This window comes from Mastacembelus armatus, chromosome 21, assembly GCF_900324485.2.
Source record: "Mastacembelus armatus chromosome 21, fMasArm1.2, whole genome shotgun sequence".
Classification (NCBI taxonomy): Eukaryota; Metazoa; Chordata; class Actinopteri; order Synbranchiformes; family Mastacembelidae; genus Mastacembelus; species Mastacembelus armatus.
In genome coordinates this window covers 8813045-8832706 of record NC_046653.1, presented here as the reverse complement: position 1 = coordinate 8832706, position 19662 = coordinate 8813045, and the positions used below count along the sequence as shown (strand labels likewise).

The following is a 19662-nucleotide window of genomic DNA, read 5'->3' as shown; positions in this document are numbered from 1 at the left end:
ATCAATATTTAAATTAGCATGTGATATCATTTATTAACATCCACTGACCTTTGAGAAGGCTGATGAAGAATCCAAATAACTGATCCCAGAACAGTTCCTTTAACACCATCGTCTGCTCAGAATCCAAAAGGCTATAAAATAAATGTCATTCCCAGTTTTAGCCTACTTTGTTTTTAGCGCTAATTAGCACATTGGCTTGTCGTCACTCTAAACTGACATGGTGACAACAACACCACACTTCCCTGGTTTCGTCTCTGCCATCACAGATCCACATCCACTGATCATAAAAAAGCTCTCTGGCCCAGGCTTGGTTCTAAACACAGAACTGTTCAACACCTGCTCCTTCTGAGCCCTGGGCTGTCATGTGGCATGAGGAGAAACAAGGTCAGAATCCACCCTGTCTCCTCCATCTGGGTCACCAAGCTGGGAAACAGGTTTGAGGTGTTGACAATTTCAACCTCTTCCATGGACTCAGGCAGCCATTTAGACACAATAACATTTATCCAGATTGGTTCAAGCAAAACTGATATCTGGAAGCTTTACATAAAACCAACCTAAAATAGGAGCATGCCAGAATCAAATCACAGTGACAATAAAAAGGGACAAAAGTGGTTGTCTCGCGAGATCTTCATTACAGTTTAAGACTGGTTACAAATCCATCTTTCACTGTTTAGCTATTATGACAACAAAACTTAAATGTATGACATTTGACAGTTTACTGTACATTTAAGTATTTTTACAATAATTGATCGTAGAAGTTGCAGTTGTACTGAGGGAGTGGGCTGCATCACCAAGTACAAACAATCTACAATGTGGCTTCTGAAATCTTAAGCATATGTGTCACTTCAGTTACATGCACACGCCAATGAATCTTAATCCCTGTGTACCAAGAATTATATGTGTATATTTACATTTAAATAATGTGAATAGTAAAATGAATGGCCTCAGGTTTGTGTTCTGAAATATTCAAAGGACAAATGAATGTTCTGTTTTGAAGCAGAAAAGCAATTAAGGACATGTTAGGTTGAGCTTTTGTATAAGGCAGCAGATCACAAAAGTGTCTGCCTGAAATTTATGCAGACTTTTGTACACAGCCAGTAAGAAGAATCACATTTATATTTTTTGCTCCACTTAACATCCCCCTCTTCTATTTTCTTCTTTTTTTCTTTTCTGTGCGGACAAATAATAATGGTCCATACTTGCGCATTTCAGTTTTTTTGTTTTTCTCTACACTTCCTCAGTAGATCTCCTGTTTGTTTTTTTTTTTTCAACTTTGTTTCAACCTCTTGTTTGACACAATCACTGCCATTTCTGTCTCCTTCCCAATCCCCTTCATTGCTTTCTGTCTTTCTTCCCATTTCCCTTCATTTAACTAAATTTATGATTGCATAATTACCTTCCCCTCTCCTGCTCCTACTGTCACTACTGTTTTCTCTGCACACTGTGCTTCTGCCTAGATAGGGACGCATTGAGGCGAGCACAGAGGCAGACTGGGCTGGGCTATGGGTCGTCGTAATGTTGGTGCTGGCTTCTATAAAACTCCTGCAGAAAGCTGAATCGATATTGCCTGTTGTCAAATTGCAAGTTACACAGAGAGAGTGACGGAGGATCTGGAGTTTCTCCCAGGTACTGCACTGTGTCTGTGCTCTGCATGTGTGTGCATGTTTCCTGAATCTGTGTGACTGTGAGTCTGACTCTCGAGCTGGAGTGCCTGTACCCTGGCAGGCTTGGTCACAGCAGGACCTTGTATTAGCTGTGCTTAAATCTTTGGAGCAGAAAATCTTTTCGGGCTTGTCATTGTGGTACTTGACAAACTGCTCGGCCCTGCTCCTCACAGGCCTGGAACATACATACCTATGTATACTGTGGCCCATACTGTGCCTAAGTCTTGTCAAAAGAATATATATTTTCCTCTATATTTGCACAGAGTGTATTATATTTTTATCAAAATATTTCACATGGAGATACGCATGCTTAACTGAGCTTGTTCAGTGTCCTGTATTGTAACTACACTGCTGTCTTAATGGTGGTTTTTGTGAAAAAGATTTTTTTAAACTGTGTTAGATTCATAAGGAATCTTATATTATAAGGAATCTTGTTTTGTAGAAAGTGAGGGCAGCAAGCCATATCTGATCATCTGTACCTTGAAGATGTCTGTGGCGTTTTTATATGTTAATGCAAATTCTGAGATAATCTTAAGCCTATTTGATAATCAACAGCTATTAAAAGAAATCATTTTTGCGAGCCCTCTTTTAAACTCTAACTTAACTAAAGCTTTCTGATCATTGGATTAAAAGAAGAATCTTATCGTCACACGTACTGTCAACCACATTTTATCTTTTTTGATCAGTTAAATTGTGAGTGACAGCGCTGCCACTGTCATAACAATTTTTAGTCAAGTCTTTTAGACAGACTTTAGACTTTTAACATCATATTTTTTATTAGTTTAAAATGTAGGATTAGGTGTAATGTGTAGGATTAAGAACAAGTTTGGTTTAAAATAAGGATAGGGTTTAGGCATGCATTGTGTTCACAAGTATGTATGTCAAAACAAAGACATATGTAGTGAATATATTTTTCAAAGGGCTGCTACATGAATGAAGATGCAAGGTGTAAAATGTGAAAGATTTAGCAGCATCTAGTGGTGAGATTGTAGAACGCAACCTTCTGAGCATTCATCACGCCCAACCCCCAAGTTCCAGGCACGGCTGAGGGTACAGTGGCTGTCAGCTTTAAAAAACATGTGTTTCTCTGTCTAGAGCCAGTGTTTGGTTTGTCCTTTCTGGGCTACTGTAGAAACATGGTGGCCCAATGTGGCTGCCTCTGTGAAAGGAGACCTGCTCCCTATGTAGATTCAAAAGGCTTCTTATAAGAAAATGCAATGAAGATTATACAGTAATGGCAACATATTTATAAATACTATATTCCTTTTTTTTGTATAGATCACTCTAAATATTTGCCCATTGCACCTTTTAAGACTTGGTTTTAGGGTTACGGTTATAATTATGTTTAGGTTACACTTTAAGCACTGGTTGGAGTTTTAGTTTTTAGTTTAGTTGTGAGATTTAGTTTTTGTTTTGGGTTATTTGATTGAGAATGTGTTATGGGAATGAGTGTCCTCACAAAGATGCAGTATCTGTGCAAATTTGTATATGTCAGACACTGTATATTGTTTGTCAAGAGAAATTCTGTTTTCTCATTTGCTGCTTCACTGTGACTGATCTGGAGTGATGTGTCCACAGTCATATTACATTTGTCTAAATTTGTCTGAAATTAAGCTGCTTAGCAGGTGTGGACGTCTGTATCTGATCATTTTACATTATTTTACATTGGCACACTGAATCGTCATTAGCTGCTCTGTCCTTTGCTATACATCCTTGCAGGTGTGCAAATATTCAGCTACTTAGAAGCCTGGGCCCTCCAATTACATTTTCAATAAAATTGGATATATCCTGACTATCTTTCCCACTGGTTTGAGAGAAACCTCAGTCTGATGCATTTGCAGTCCTTTTCTTTGACCTGTAAAAAGCTTTATACTGCAGACATGTTTCCAGTTTCTGGAGGACCAGTTTTATTGCCTCAAAGCAGGTTATCTGCAGGTTAATTGCTCACTGAGATGCAGCCAAGAATGTACAAATGGTGTGCAGCCTGTGTGTGTGTGTGTGTGTGTGTGTGCCTGTAATTGCTTATACACATTTGTTCCAGTAATGTAAAGCAGTGGCCCATAGAATAGCACACCACTGGCATGATTACAGACATTACATGATTAAAGAAAAAACATGATTTTATTTTTTTCATAATACAGCGAGTAAAGAGCCAGAAAATGCTAATTAGACAAACTGCTTTACCAGAGCAGAATGCCTTTGTTTCAACCAGACATGACAACTTCCCACCACAAATACAAAGTGCACATAGAAAGGGTGGAGCTACTTTCCCCTCAGATGAAAATGTCCACTCCTCCATTTTAAAAGGTCAGGGTCAGCTACAGATCTGTAGCAATGGACATGAAAAGTCATCTGTGTTTGACTCAAGGACACTAGAGCCAAACACAGCAGATGTTTCCATCAAAGACTGCTTGAACCCTGCTCCTCCCCAGTAATAACAATAATATTATACTCATATAAACTGTTTTCTGCAATATCCTTATGCTGCTGCAAAAATACTCCTTAAAGTATTAGGTCTTGTAAGCATATGGTCTGTTTGGGTGTTTCCAAGTACACCTACAAAATATATAGGCATATATGCTAAGTGAAAAAATGTTGGGTGAAATTGACTATTAATCAGGTCTGAACTCTTATCTAGTAATCAGCTCTGCCAGTCTATTTTGGTGTGTGATGTGACAGGAGAGAAAAGATAGCATTTCCAAGTACAAAAAGTTTTTAAATTGTGCACAGCAGCCAGGCATTAACATATCACACCAAGAAGCTGTAGCCAGAGGCAGAGGTTGTGTTTGGATGGTTTGAGCATAATGTTGCCACACTTTAATATGCAATGTATTGATCTAAATAATAATAGAATACACAGAAGCAATAACCATTTCTAGATGTTTACATGGTTAGCACGGCATTATTACAATAATACTTTATTCTTTATCACTTCAAATTGCATTAAAAATCCATTTACAGAATGAGGACTATAATACCAATTTTGCCAGACAAGTTGAAAAAAAGGTCAAAACAGGAACTTTGCTCTCAGTGACATGGTGTTTTTGAGTTTGTAGAAACAAGAACATTGAAGTTTTTGTATTTGTGCCTCACATCATGGCCTAATTGGTTTTGTGATGCTGTCCACCATTCAAGAGTTATGTTGGGAAAAATGCTCAATATTAATGACTGTCGGAGTTCAAATTCAGACGAACTTTTACTGAAACAAATCAAAATGGTTTACATGGAGCACATACTGCCTTAAAACAACAAGTCAAAGATAATATAAAATATAAAATAAAATTAGACAGTGACAAAATACTACTGAACATATTAGACAAGTCAAGGACTTAAAGTTATGGTACAGTTAGAGTGCAATAATAAATACCCTGAGGTTTAATGAAGGCAGTAACAGCCCAGTATTGGAGATTAAGCTACAAAAGCCACAGAAGAACAATGCAATTTTTAAAAAAGGTTTAATTCTGCATTATTTTCTGCAGATGACAGTCTTGACCAGTGATTGATGTCGGCGACCAACAATTGCGCCTTCATTCAACAGAGACTGTGCCTGTGTGTCCTTGAATTGAAAGATGAGGTACATGGAGAGCAGATGTGCTTTAGCATTTTAATCACAATGATCTGAAACAGTCAAACAGCCAATTACATGCACACATCTTTAAATTATGGGAGCCTGAGCAAGACAGATGCTCTTATCACATGAGAGAAGAACAGTGAGATAACTGTGATCGAGGTCATATTTAACAAGTTTACAGTTGTTTGTTTAAATGTTGTTCACATTGGCAGTATGAATGCTTTTATTTCCCAACTAATAACATGTGAACTTATGTGAGCAGTTAATTATGTAAACATTCAAACTTTGTTTAACAAAATCCTCTTTTTACAATTAAAATGAACCACCGGCTAAAACATTCAGCTGTGAGTTGCCCTCACCCTGTTCGATTCGATACTAAGGTAGATGTACTGTAATTCAAGGAAAAGCTTTTCTCTTTAGTGAGTATTGCTTGTTGCAGTGGCGATTACAACAGAAGTTATAGATGGTGGAGGGGCGGATGGTGGATACAATACAGCCCATCCCCTTTCAGTACAAGGGCAGGGCTTTACGCCCAGGTCAGCTGACAGTGCAGACCTTGTCTTGAAACTCATGAGCTTTGATTTGATGTACTCTACAGTATTTAGCCACCAAAAGTATGGAAAATCTATTTGCATGGTTCTTTGTTCAAATAAGTCAACTGGAAACAACATATAAGCAAGTACATGTAAGACCCTTTAATTGGATAGTTAGCTGCAGCCAATAAAATCTCCCAGTGAGTTGCTACTTTTGTCTCAGATCATGAATTTTGAGCAAACGTGATGACATTGTGCTGTCTCCTTGAACTTCTGCAGTTGTTGATTGGTCAAAATAGACTTGGGCTTTCTGCACAAAGAGTGTGTTTATTTTTTTCATCTGTAGAGTCTCACAGCACTATTCTCTGTCTGTGCAGGTGTCTAAATCATCTCTACCACATCATCATCATGTCCCAGGGTTTTATGAGACTGTGTTGGTTCAGTCAGCTACCTCTTTTGTTTAGAATTGAACTGCAGAGAGCAAATGTACAGGGCTGTATACAGTATGCATCAACACAGACAGTCAGCCTCAAACACAAACACACACACAGCTTTTCTGTATCCACTCTGCTGTGGGATGTTTATACTCAAATCTAAATTGCCCAGCTGTGTCCTAAATGCTCCACCAGCTTTATTAAACACACACAAAACAGTTATTATGCATCCCTTCGCACAACCTGTATAGCACACACATACAGTCAAAACAGAAAAAGTGATTGAGAAAGGATGAGATAATTATAATTCATAAAGGATGATGAGAGATTTTCAGCATGTATGGGGGCAGCAAGAGGATGAGTGGATAGCAGGTCGATTACATTGAGAAAGTAAGTGTTACAATGGGATCAATTGCTGAGAAATCCATTGGTGTCATTTCAAGGAACTGCATGGTTTTAATCAAGATCCAACTTAAATGTCAGCACTTTGATCAACAAGAAATCAACAATCTGGCCCAGTGAATTAAACCAGTACTGCTGAAAAACAAGGTCATAGCATCTGTATTATCCACCTTACATTTTGCGATGGAAGTTCAGGTGTAAGAAGCATCCACCACAGCACACCACAAATGTCAACATTATTCTATTTAGGGCATGATAACAATAATCCTTAATGGAACAAGGATTCTTAAAATTACTACTAAATCTCCTCAGAAAAAGCAATTCAGTCTCTTACATTCAATAGAAATACTGCAGCTTAAAGCAATTGCTCTTTGACTTCACCACTAAGCTGTGATGGTAGCTGTTAATGTCTAAATAAATGCCAATTATTAAGTGATAACGTTAAGAGTAGATTTACACACTGTTTCTGTAAAACCAAAATAAACATCAACAGAATACTTTACGAAAACAGCAAAATGTTGTGTATCTACGCTCACTGTATATGCTGTAAATAGACAATAGTAGAGAGTAGACTCATTACTGAGTTTGTCTCAAGCATAATGAGTATCAGTGTGTAAACCCCACCTCACTACCACACTCCCGCCAAGATCAATAGCTTATGCAACTTATATTTATATTACATTTAGATCTTTCCCCTGCTTTGTCTCTATGTTTGACCAGATGTATAATGGCTGGGAATAAGGGACTGCACGAAGGTGTCTAGCCCTTAACTATGGTATTTGTCTCTTAAACAGGACATAGATGGGTGGCACCATTGTGTAATGGTTAGCATTGTCACCTCACAGCAAAACAGTTTGGGGTTTGACCCCTGGGGCCTTTCTACATACAGTTTGCATGTTCTCCCTGTGCTTGAGTGGGTTTTCTCCAGGTACCACAGCTTCCTCCCCATTGCAAAGACTAAAGTTTGGCTGATTGGTGACTCCAAATTGCCCAAAGTGTGAGTCTGAGTGTTTGTCTGTCTCTATGTGTTAGTTTTCTCACAAAGTCAGCTAGAATTGGCTCAACCCCCCCTGCTACCCTTGATAGGATAAGTGGTATAGAAAACGAATGGGGGGGCAACATGGAGGTGAGAGGCTCCTAATGTTGATTTATCACTAACAGTATCTGTGTAGCCTTTTTATATCATACCCTTGCTGGCTTGAAGACGTTGGCAATTTTAGCAAACTGAGCACCGGTGTCACCAGTGTAATTAAAATGTCTTCCTCTCCTTCCACTCCTCTGTTGCCTTTGCTTGTTGTCACAGCACAACAAACAAACATATTAGCCATTGTTTCTAATAATGGACTTACTGTATGTGTTGTCATACCTGCTGAGATAAATACATGCTTGTGATTGGAGCCTATGGTGTGCAGATGTAGATTCGTGTTCAAAATCTAATTTGTTTGTTTAACCACAGCAGGGTAAATGGCTGATCATTTATTGACACTTGTTTTAGCTCTTTTAACAATAGAACTATGCATGTATTGTTATCTCAACACAGTAAGTGCAAACAACAACCCCCTGCTCATTTCACACCTTGATTTTTGCTTTATTACCTTGATTACTCTTACAGGTAGAAAATATTAAATACGATCCTGTAAGAGTTTGGTTTGGTGTTCCTGAAGGCACCAGTGGTGTTTATGTTTATGTTGAACCCATTTTTCACACTTTTTTTTATAGCCGATCATTGTAACTGTAATTCACCACAAAAATGAAGCACACGCAGCAGATCTGTGATTATATGCTACACTACATAGATCAGAGCTCGCAGCCAACTGTGTCAAATAACAAGAGCTGTTTGTTGGTTAAATGTTAATGTATTCTGGAACTGATTGTGCCTGTTGCTTAAGCTATGAAGCAGAAAATAACTTTGGATTTCTCAGTAATGTCTCATGTAAGAGGTGGGTACAAGGGCAAAGAGGACAGAGAGAAGAAAAGAGATGAGGAAAGCTGATCCAGTTTATCCACAATACTGGGCATGACTGGTTCACATCACTAAGTTATTGTGTCAGAGATGCTCTGCAGAAACACCGTAAAAAGCAGTACAGATGTGAGTTTACAGTCATATTACGTTTAAGATATAATAACGCATCAGCTGTCTGCCACAGATACAACCATACATGCCAAACATGTTTTCATTTAAATGTATTGTCATTTTCTTTGCTGTCACTTATTTATTTTACAAGCAGAAATCACTGAATTCAACAGACCAGGTCCAACAATTTCTTTTAGGCAGTTTCCCCTGTCATCTGGCAGCAATACAGTGTTTGTCCCCTGTATGGATGTAGGTGACTTCACCTTCGTCAGCTTTGTGTTTTGACAGTGTCTTATGCGTTTTAATGCAGTCTCGAGTGTGATGTGAATTTGAATGAGACATATACAAAGACTCAGCTGTCAGTGAGAGAATGATGCAGACTGACAGAGAGATGATTTAAGTCTATCGCCAACTGTTCCCTTTCAAGTCAGCTCTCGATTGTCACACACACACACCAGTTCCTTTTCTTTGAGTGACTAGAATCAGCGATGGTCATTGCATTTTAAATGACCCCTCCCCCACTCAAGATCCACTGCCCACAGTGCTGGTCTGCTGAATATAGAATCATAGTTCATTACAGGACACTGTGTTCTTATTTCTGACTTAAATTAGACAAATGAATTAATATCAAAATCTCAAAAGAACTGCTGAAACTGGCCAAAATGTTAAAAAAAAAAATAGACATAGCATTTCTTCACACCAGTTGTTGGAGCGAAATATTTATGTATGTGCATTATACACCAGCATAAGACAGGAACACAGATCTACATATTATTTGTGTGTAGTGTCCGAGTGTCTTGTTCTCCATTATTTTGTTTTTTTATTTGGTGTTGCCTGACAGCTGTGCAGCACTTCATAGCACATGCATATGAGGTGGAAGCAGACACACATGCAGACTCACACATGCAGACGCACACTCCAGACAACTGTCTGAGTTTGTCAAGGTCACATTTTTTAGATAGTGTCCTTTGCCTCATGGTGTCTAGTGTCTATCAGAGTCTCTAATTAAACCATTCATTTGAAAGATTTAAAGTAACAGTTTGGCATATCAGTGAATGTTTTCCAAATCTTTGTTTCCAGCTATCACAAAAGGCAGTTGTGCCTCGTACAAAAAGTTAGTCTCTTGAAATGTGTGTGAAATAAATCATGCATATGTATTTAATCCATTTAACACAAGCAGGGAGTCATCAAGTCAACAAAAACTGCTCTTGTTTTGAATTTGTCTCAGGCAGACAGTTCAGCAGTTGATGCTAAATTAAAACTATTTTCTACAAAACCTATACTTATTACATCTGAAAAAAAAGAAAATCTGAATTGATATAAAAGTCAATTAAAAATGTTGCATGCAGTGTGTTTACATAGAATAGCTGGTAACCTTGGCTTGTTATACAGGCCCAACCCCCAAAATGCAACCAGAACAGGTCCTCAGCACAATCAAGTTATGATGAAACTTAAATTTCTCATTTTGGGTCATGAGCAGCATTTTGACCCGTGAACTGTCCGAGTCTTTCCTCCCCAGCACACCTGGTTCAACAGTTCACTGCCTCTGAGTGGATGGCTGCTGCTGATGCTGCAGATGTGATAAGTCAGTCTAGCAAGACAGTCTGGATGTTTCTGCCTTGTTAGTTTCAGAGTACAATGGGAACCTGAAATGAGAGTGCTCACTGTGCATACTATCATTCTGTTGGATTTCTGATCTGAATCCTCTGGCATTTGTGCTGTATGGAAAACATGTTTGAACACAGCTAGTTTTGTATGATGAAAATCCAAGCATTATCTGCACTTATCTTTTAATAATAACTTTTTCCAATTAATGATTAGTGTATATATAATATAGTATAGTGTATAGTGTATATAATAGTGCATTTGACTTACAGTTTGCTTATTACAGGTTTAACACAAATGCATTTTTTCTCCTTTTGATATACGTGTGAAAACACCTTGTTGCTGCACATCTGTGTCCACACTAAAATGTCAAAGAGAGATGGAGGAACATGATCTATTTTACCCTCTCCTCTCTCAGCTGCTCTCTCTTCAGCAAGAGTTAAACCTTCAATCTGTAGCCTCCTACTCTCCTTTTTTACACACATTGTGTTTGATTAAAGCTGAGCACACAGTTTGTATTTGCTGACAGGTTCTTCTATTTTTGCAGACAACAGTACAAATATTTAATTTTGACTCATACATGTTATGCGATTATCTTGCCATGAGCTGGTTGCTAAGTGTCAGTAGTCAATTGATGTCAAATGAGGTGGATAGAAATCTCCAGAGGTTTTGGAAGTCGATATGCACATGCAATCATACCTAGCTTACAATGATCTGTAGTAATGATGAGACACTCAAATAAAAGTATATCTGGATCCCTGAATGTTATGTTGAAGAAAAATATTAAAAAATAATTTTTGCTTTTTCGCTCTGGGAGATAAATTGTGCTTTCGAAGAATAGCACATTTTGCAGTTTTATGTTGTGACTTCAGTTTACCTGATATTTGTTCATACTGCCACAGCATGATAAAAAAAATCATAAATAAGCTGGTTTAGGCTTACACACATACCGAATTTGGGGCTGTGTCTTGGCAAAAAAGTAAATTCTGCACAACCTGTGGTGATTAAAGAACTGGTCCTGTACCACGTCCAGCTGGCTCTGTTTTCATGTTGTGTCATTTCCACCTGCTGCTGATGTCCACCTGCTTTAAAGGATGTGCTTGGGAATCTCAGTTCCTAATTTTATTTCTTTCCTAAATAAACTGCATAAAGATTGTAGATTTCCTGATATTCCTGTGCACATTCATTAACTGCTGTATTAAGCACCATGCTTATAAAATAAGTGTAAATACTGTATTTCCTAACAAGTTCCAAATACTCTAAGTAGACGATATGGTGTAATAACAAACTCAGCGACTGGTTAAATTGCCATCTATCAACTTTTGTGAGTACTTATGTTAGTTTACAGTATGTACTCTGTGGGCAAAATTTTGTCTACAGTATGTTGCTGCCATGTCCTTACAATTTCTATGTTTTATTTAATGTATTTATTTAATTTCTACAATTTAAGAAGTAGTGTGGGGTCATGGTGTGTATGTTGGATAGCATATCGAAGCTGAAGGACCAGTCACTGGGTATGTGTATGTCTTAAACTGACATCCTCAAAAAAAAACAAAAAAAAAAAAATTACAAAAAAATATTATAAGCCGTGTTTTATTTTTAAGGGCAAATACAGAAAGAACATCAGCAAAGATTTCAAAACAAGGAACAGTAAAGAATGAATCTTATAATGGATCCTTTGGCGAGCACGTAAATGTACTGTTTTTACCATCTGCCATTTCCTTAACTCTGTGATGTCATCAGACTGGGACGGCCTGGGGTGGACTGCTACTGTCATCATGAGAGCGGATCAGCTGTTCTTCAATTGCAGTTCCTCATCAATGAGGTAAGCCTGACCAGATCTTGTCATTAATCAGAGGCCTGAAGTGACAGCTTGAATTTTTAGAATCAAAAGACACGGTATCAACAGCTTTGGATCCAATTCAGTGCAGTAAAGTGACCCTTTTGTATTTTGCTCATCATCATAGTGATAATGACAATTACTCTGTAAACAGCATGGCCCTTTTTATGTCTGAATAATTTCTGAACAAGACAATTGAATTGAGTAGATATTGTACTGAAGTGGGATAATGACTCTGTAGCCACAGAGACAATATTTGTCTGTAGCATATTTGTTACTAACAAACATTTATTGCACATTTATTGTTATTTATTTTATGAAGAATAATAATGATGAAATATAATGAAAAGAAATAAATAACCCTGGGTTTGTCCTTTAACCCGCACTGAGAATATTTTTGCTAACTGTAATAAATAGAGAAGAGCTCTGTTGAAACCACTTTGTGGAAAAAGAAAACATGCTACTAGAAATCAAAGATGAAGATCAGAGAAATGTGGTCTTGAAAATGGGACGTGATTGTTGTACCTTGCATGAAAGAAGAATTCAATTTCACACTATTGTTCTTATTTTTGGCTGTAGATGCTTTTGTTTACTAATTCACTGGATGCACAATATTTTCATTTGATGAGGAGTGTGTTAAACTTAATAGTGTTTCGTTTATGTGGGGAAGCTGATGACATAGCACAGAACAGCAGGAGACAAAATGCTATATAATAAACTATTTAAATAAAGGGATCATCATGATCATTACTTACTTAAGGACATATCATTCTTTCCTGTCTGCCTTTCAACCTATTTTCTCCTCAGTGCTCGGTGTTTTGATATTAGACCGGGCCTGTGCAGTCCGACACATGGCGTCTGCTGGTTGATTTTAGGACATTAACAACAAGCTTTGTCAGTGCTCTGCAATTTGATGCCATATTTTGTGTACTAACAGAATACTGTAGATTTATTAGAAAAAGAGGGGTTCTCGAGTTAAAGAGCAGAATCCAGGTCACATAGGTCTCGAATACAAAGCACTCGCTCTGTGATTCTCTTTCTTGTTTCTCCTTTATTCTGCTCTAGTTTACACATGCTTCTTGCCTCTCTGCTTTTTTATTATTTTTTTTTCACCCACTCTATTTCTTTGTAAGCCCACTGGCTGTTTCAGCCCACTTCTCCATCACTCATTGGCCTACTTGTGACATGTCTGACGCAAATGGAGGTGGATGGGCCTGTACTGGGGCATGTGTGTGTTTGTGTGTATGTTTGTGTGCCATTGTCACAGTTTTGTTGGTTCATATTTGCTTGACAGAATTTCATTACATGTGTGTGTGTGGTCTGTCTTATATGAATGTGCCCTCACGCTGACTACTGTAGGTCTTCCAATCATTTGATAGAGTGACTAATAGCAGTGCTGTATGTCAGTGCTCTCGGATTCAGTGTGTGGGCTGTTGGCCGCCCTGCTAATGGCTTACTTGCATATTCAGGCTGGCCTCTTGACATTCAGTGAGGTGTAATGCCTTATTCCTATTAGATGTATGAACCCACAAAAGAGGCCACTTCATGCAAGTATCTGCAAATGATGAGCTTTGGCAGGTATTAAGTGTATCGTTCTACTTTATATCAAACAAAGCCAGTCCATTTGGCACATCAAGTTGTCAACTGTTCTATTATATAGTCATAATCTCCTAACATTTTATCCTAAACACTCTCTCTTATTGTTTTAAAAATAAAAAATATTTTTTTTATGTCACTGTGGTTGTGGAAGATATAAATAGGCTAATTATTATATTTGTTTGCCTCTTCTGGATTTATTATTTTCACTTGATGAATATACATCTCAAGAAGCTAAGAGTGCTACTGATATCAGATGGTAGTGGTGGGTGAAGAGTGGGGGGTGGGGGGAGGACTGCTGCATTGCTGGACTGAAGAATGGGTTAGTAGAAACACTGTAGAAAGGTACAGACTGATAAACTGATAAAGGGGATGAGATATTTTATTTTTTATTTTTCTGAGACAAGAAAAATTGTTTAATGGAGAAACAGCTTTAAGACCATAGTCTTTAAGTCAGGATCCTAATAGGTTCATGTTCAGTCTTGAATTTTATTTTCTTCAAGAAAGGTGGCAGCAGAGATGGATGGTGAGGCTCAGGGGGAAGACAGATGGAATAGATACTAACACATCCAGGTGGCCGGATATACAGCTCATTAGCCTTTAACATGACCCAAAGTAACTCGAGTTAGGAGAATTAAATTAGCATAATGCAGCTGACGAATTGAGGTTGAGTAATACCTGCAAATCTATGTTGTCTCCATTTAGCTTCATAGCATAAGCTCTTTGCTGAGTTAGATGTATTATATACACTCCAACCTGCAAGCACACAGCTCATTAAGTCAAAGTGTTTTTCATTACTTTTAGTGTAATCTAGTCAACAGTACTGCCACAAGTTTGCTAGGTTTCCTTCATCAATACAATATACAATATACTGTCAATACTTAAGAATATACAACTGTAAGTAGAAAGTAACAAGAAAAACAAATAGCTTGACTGAGTGCAATAAATCTAAGGCAGAATGGCAATAAGCAAATGATATATGATGATATAAGTAATGAGCAGCTCCATATCAGATCTGGTAAAACTCTGTTCCCTAGTCAAGAACAAATGCATAAATAATGAGAAAAACCAACACGTAATGAGACATGCTAATTCAAATGAGATTTATATAAGATATGGTGAGAACAACCCAACTCAAAGTTCTTCATGAACATTTGCACATTTATAATGATGTAGCTATTAATGGGAAAGTAATAATTCTTTACGATTTTGAATACATTCAATCCCACCAGGGTGCAGTCATTTTACATGACAAGAAAGAGAAGAGGCAAACTGAAAGGAAAACTCTTTTTAAAGTAAGATGGAAAAAAAAATGAAAACAGAATCATATCTGGTATCAGTTGTTCTAATTTTCTGAGCATGCCAGATAATCATCAGCACATCCCCCATCAGTCAAATCTGATATGGATAAGCAGCGACATAATCTTTTTTTTATGTAGACAGTGAGAGGGTGTCAGAAAAAATAGTAGGCAGAAAAGGCTCATATTATTATGTTGTTCTTTAGGAAGATAAATGAACAGGGTTTGATTGCTCACTTTGGAAATAGGTTTTGGAGAAGTAATTGTCACATGACAAAGCCAGATGTAAGAATCACACTGAAGAGTTAAACTTACCATTTATTTCCAAGTTGGGTAGGAGTGAGAGAGTTTTTACCAGACAACACCTCTGATAAAATGAATACTGCAATGAGTTTTTGAATCACAAACATTTAACAACTGTGTTTTTTTTCTGAAAATGTCTGCACACATAGTGTCGGTCAACTAAATGTCACTGTGTAATGCTCTATTAGTTTAATACTCCATTAGTCCTTAGACGCTGCAAATGTTTTGGCTGTGTAAAGTGACTGATTCAATGAGTAAAAGTAAAACATTCACCAATGTGGAAATCAGTGGAAAGCAATGTTTTCATCCTCCCTTGCACTGTACAGTCTGTAATCCCATGATTAAGTTTGTAATCTAAAGCTAATTCTCCCTGGGCTCCAGTCTTCACAGTGACGCCCTGGTAGCAAAGCCGCATTGGGAGTTTCAAGGTAATTACAATTTGCCATCCTCAGAATTTGGGCTGGATCCAGCTGGCTTCGTTTGAAAATGATTTGTCATTTTTCTCTTTCATCCAATTTCACATGATGTGTATGTGTGTTAGTAGTTGGACTTTAGAGTAAATATAGCATTAGTCTTTTTATGAATTATTTCATGAGCATTCCTCTTTCCACAGACTTAACCGGCATCTCCTAGTTGTTTCCATTTGACTAATTTAGCTCTGACACGTACTTGAGACACTATGTACTTACCTCATGTTATAGCGACCAAGTGTAAATACACTGTTTGGATGTTCAGCTCTTAATGTGTCTTACTCTTACCTCTGCATCCCTGAAATGATTCTGTACTGATATTTCTTTATTTGTTTTGTTGTTTTTGTGTGCATTAGGGGGCGCTGGTCACAGCCTGTGCAGATGACACACTACACTTGTGGAATCTGCGTCAGAGGCGGCCAGCTATCCTGCATTCACTCAAATTCAACAGAGAGAGGTAAGCATAGATTCTGCTAAATAAAAAACACACACACACATATCAGGGACACACATTCACACAATATGCAAAGACGCACCACACACCTTCTTCTAGCTAAAGATGAACTTGACTGCCCCAGGTTAGAATTTTCAATTGCTTGTAATGGATATTATTGTCTTTAACACCACTCTCAATGACAACACCCACCAAAATGTGTATATATGTAGTCTGGGGAGAGGGATGAGCTGCACATTATGCCCAGTCATCTTCTGCATCTTGACCGCTGAGCCTCCCAAAGAATTAACCCTTATTTAACAAATGTTTTCCTTAGAGAGCTCTTTCAGAAATCACTGTTGCCACTAGACAGTGCCCTCTGTGCTCCAGAAAGATCCCCTACCCACACCACATCTCAGAGCACCCAGAGTTCTATCTAACAGAAAGACACAGTTAATCTGCTCAGTCTGAATGATGGTGAAGCAGATTACTATGAGGATAACGCTGTCTCTACTCTCCTGCGTCTGACTGTAATGTTTTTTCACACCGTCTGATAAACCTGAGAGACAAAAGCTACTGACTGGAACACTCTCTTCCATCTCAGCTGGTGACCCCAACTAGCTTCTGCAACATCCTCCACCACCACCACCCCAGGCTGTGAGAGATGACATCCCAGCGGTTATAAGGCACCTGAATCCATCACTTTATATGTTGCCACCCAAACCCTTGAGCCACGTACCCTAGTTTTCACATGGTTGTTTTGAATTGGCAATAGCAGAGAGAGATAAACGGATATTGCTTATGGCAGCTCAGTTAGCCTGGGCTTGATGGTCTAATTTCTGTTACCAGGGATTAAATATAAAACTTGCAGAGGGGTGTGAAATGAACGTTTATTTCATTGTTGGTGTTCGCCACATGTAGCATGAGTGTGAATGTGTATAAGCTCCCTTTCTGGGACTGCCTCTGGTGATTCCATATGTGGCACCACAGGTCAGGCTTTTCCCTAACGTGACCTCTGCTAAGTCCTGACTGAGTGGCTGTGGGAATGCTAGACCCAGAAAGTGTAGCTGAAGTTTAGAAGACTCTGAAAACCTCGTGTGTTTGGTTCCAATTTAAAAATTGAATGGGCATTACATTTTTTCAAACTGGGATAATTTCATTAACCTGCAGTATCCCCTACTCTTTCTTAGAGCAGATGTCAAGTCTTCCTTGTTCGTGCTCCCCTGTTGTTGATTTCTGTATCATACTCTACCTCCAGCTGAAGAATCAGTGGTACACCCTCAGCCAGCTGCTTCTTTCAGTCAATCAGCCGTCTCATTTGCTGCTTTGTGTTATATAAGGCCATCCTTTCTTCTGTAGAATAGCTCTCTGAGATGCAGGGGTAACTGAGGGTTTGGCTAAACTTTAATAGCCAACAATGGCCTCTAAATGTTGATTCTGTTTTGGGAATTTTTTCTTTCTTTCGCGAAATGGGGCTTTCCAAAAGCATCGAGGCTTTGCAGCCAATTTTATCACAGAAAGATTCATTAATCAAAGCCTAAACCATGTCTTGGTAATTAGAAACACTGGCATAATACCTGACTCGCTGTAGTACTTTGTGCTACTGCTGTTTTGTTTTTTTTTGTATCAAGTTACTACATATATTATATAGATATGACTTGGTATGACTATTAGTCATACAGATAGATTGATAGACCTCAATGGTCCCATCTCTACCTGACACAGAAGTGGCTCAGAGGATAATAGTGCCTTTGGTTGTGCCAAACGGGTGCAATTTTCTCCACCAACTTTTTCAGAAGCAGGTTGCTCATTCTGTGAGTGTCCACTGTAGTGGTTTTAACTATCCAGAGCACACAGCCACAGTCTGCCATTTCTGTCTACAGGGGAAAATAGCAAGTCATTGGTGTTTTTTAAAGGGAGCAGAGATCCTCTTCAGTCTTGTCAGCATTTATTGAGATCTTGTTTTCTACTGTTTTATGGCAGGCCTTACAAGTGTTCGGGTCTGTCTTATCTCTGTAAAATACTGAATTTTTTGGCATTGTACCTGTCTTTGCTCTGGGTACAGCTAGATGTACCTAGCTAGATGTCGAGGAACATGACAGTGCAGTTGTTTTGCAACACAACTGCATTGTAGATAGAGTAGACATTTTCACAGACCTTATATAGGATCAGTTGGTTGGGTGTTTGGCTCTTGATTGACTCATTCAGCAAAGTGTTAAGACACAGTAGAGTATTGTACTGTAGGAAAGTTTTGTATGCATGCAAGAAATAAGGCTTCATTTAACCTTTAATCTAGGTATTTTCAAATGTTTTTTTTTTCCAAAACAGTGTCCTCTCATATAATGCTATTAAACTAGATTATAATCCAGATTAGTAATAACAATTATCTAATAGCAAAGTATAACTCTTTACTTAAAGTTTTGTTCAGGAACTGCCATATCCAAAGCAACACTCTCTTACTCTCTTATTCACTGATAGCAAGACAGCTTAGGGATGCTAGCTGAAATTGTTGGGGGGGGGTGGTTGTGGTGTTTTTGTTGGGGTGGGTTTGTGGGGGGTTTGGGTGTGGGGGTGTGTGTGGGTGGTGGGTTTATGCTGGGGTGGTTTTTTGGTTGTTGTTTGTGGTGTTGGTTGTTTTTGTGGGGTGGTGGTGGGTTTTGGGGTGTGGGGTTGGTGGGGTTTGGTTGTGGTTGTGGGGGTGTTTGTGTGGGGTGTTTGTTGGGTTGGGGGGGGGTGGGTGTGTGTGGTTGGGGGGTGGTTGTGGGGGTGTTTTTTGGGTTGTGTTTGGTGTGGTGGTTTTTGGGGTTTGTTTGGGGTGTTTGGGTGGTTGGGGTTTGTTTTTATTTTTTTTGTTGGGTTGTTTGGGTGTTTGGTGTTTGGGTGTGGGGTTGGGGGGTTTTTGGTTGGTGGGGGGTGTTGTGTGGGGGTATTTGTGGGGTGGTGGTTTTTGTTTGTGGTTTTTGGTGTGTTTTGGTTAGGTGGGTGTTTTTGTTTGGGTTGTGGTGTTTGAATGAAGTTAATATATGTATAAAAGATGTTTTCACAGTATTTTTTGCTCATTGGTGTACGGTTATTTTATTATACACACACACACACACACACACACACATATATATATATATATATATATATATATATATATATACATATATTATACAGTTATTTGTATACAGTTATTCATTACAAGTAAAAGTTCATTTTCACCTCATGGCACAGACGACAAGGACATTTCCTGAATCTGACTGGATTCTGACTGAATGTGATGAATATAACTGCACATGAAATGCAATATTTCATTTTTCCATCAAAATTTTCTTTATTCATTAAAAAATAAAATGTTAATACAAGTGTTACATTTACTGATTAGATGACCCCCCGTTTGCTATTACAAGTCAAGGTCTTTGTCATAGATCATGTTTTCTCTACGGAAACTTTCTAT

General features: G+C 38.3%; 1 protein-coding gene across 2 annotated transcripts in view; it reads left to right on the top strand.

Annotated features, from left to right (window-relative positions):
- Positions 1-19662, top strand: part of stxbp5l (syntaxin binding protein 5L) — a 119087-nt gene that overhangs the window by 35641 nt on the left and 63784 nt on the right. For both annotated transcript variants that reach the window (XM_026295727.1, XM_026295726.1), the window contains exons 3-4: positions 12027-12108; positions 16147-16247. In XM_026295727.1, coding sequence (XP_026151512.1) covers positions 12027-12108; positions 16147-16247 — 183 coding nt within the window. The remainder of the gene's footprint in view (positions 1-12026; positions 12109-16146; positions 16248-19662) is intronic.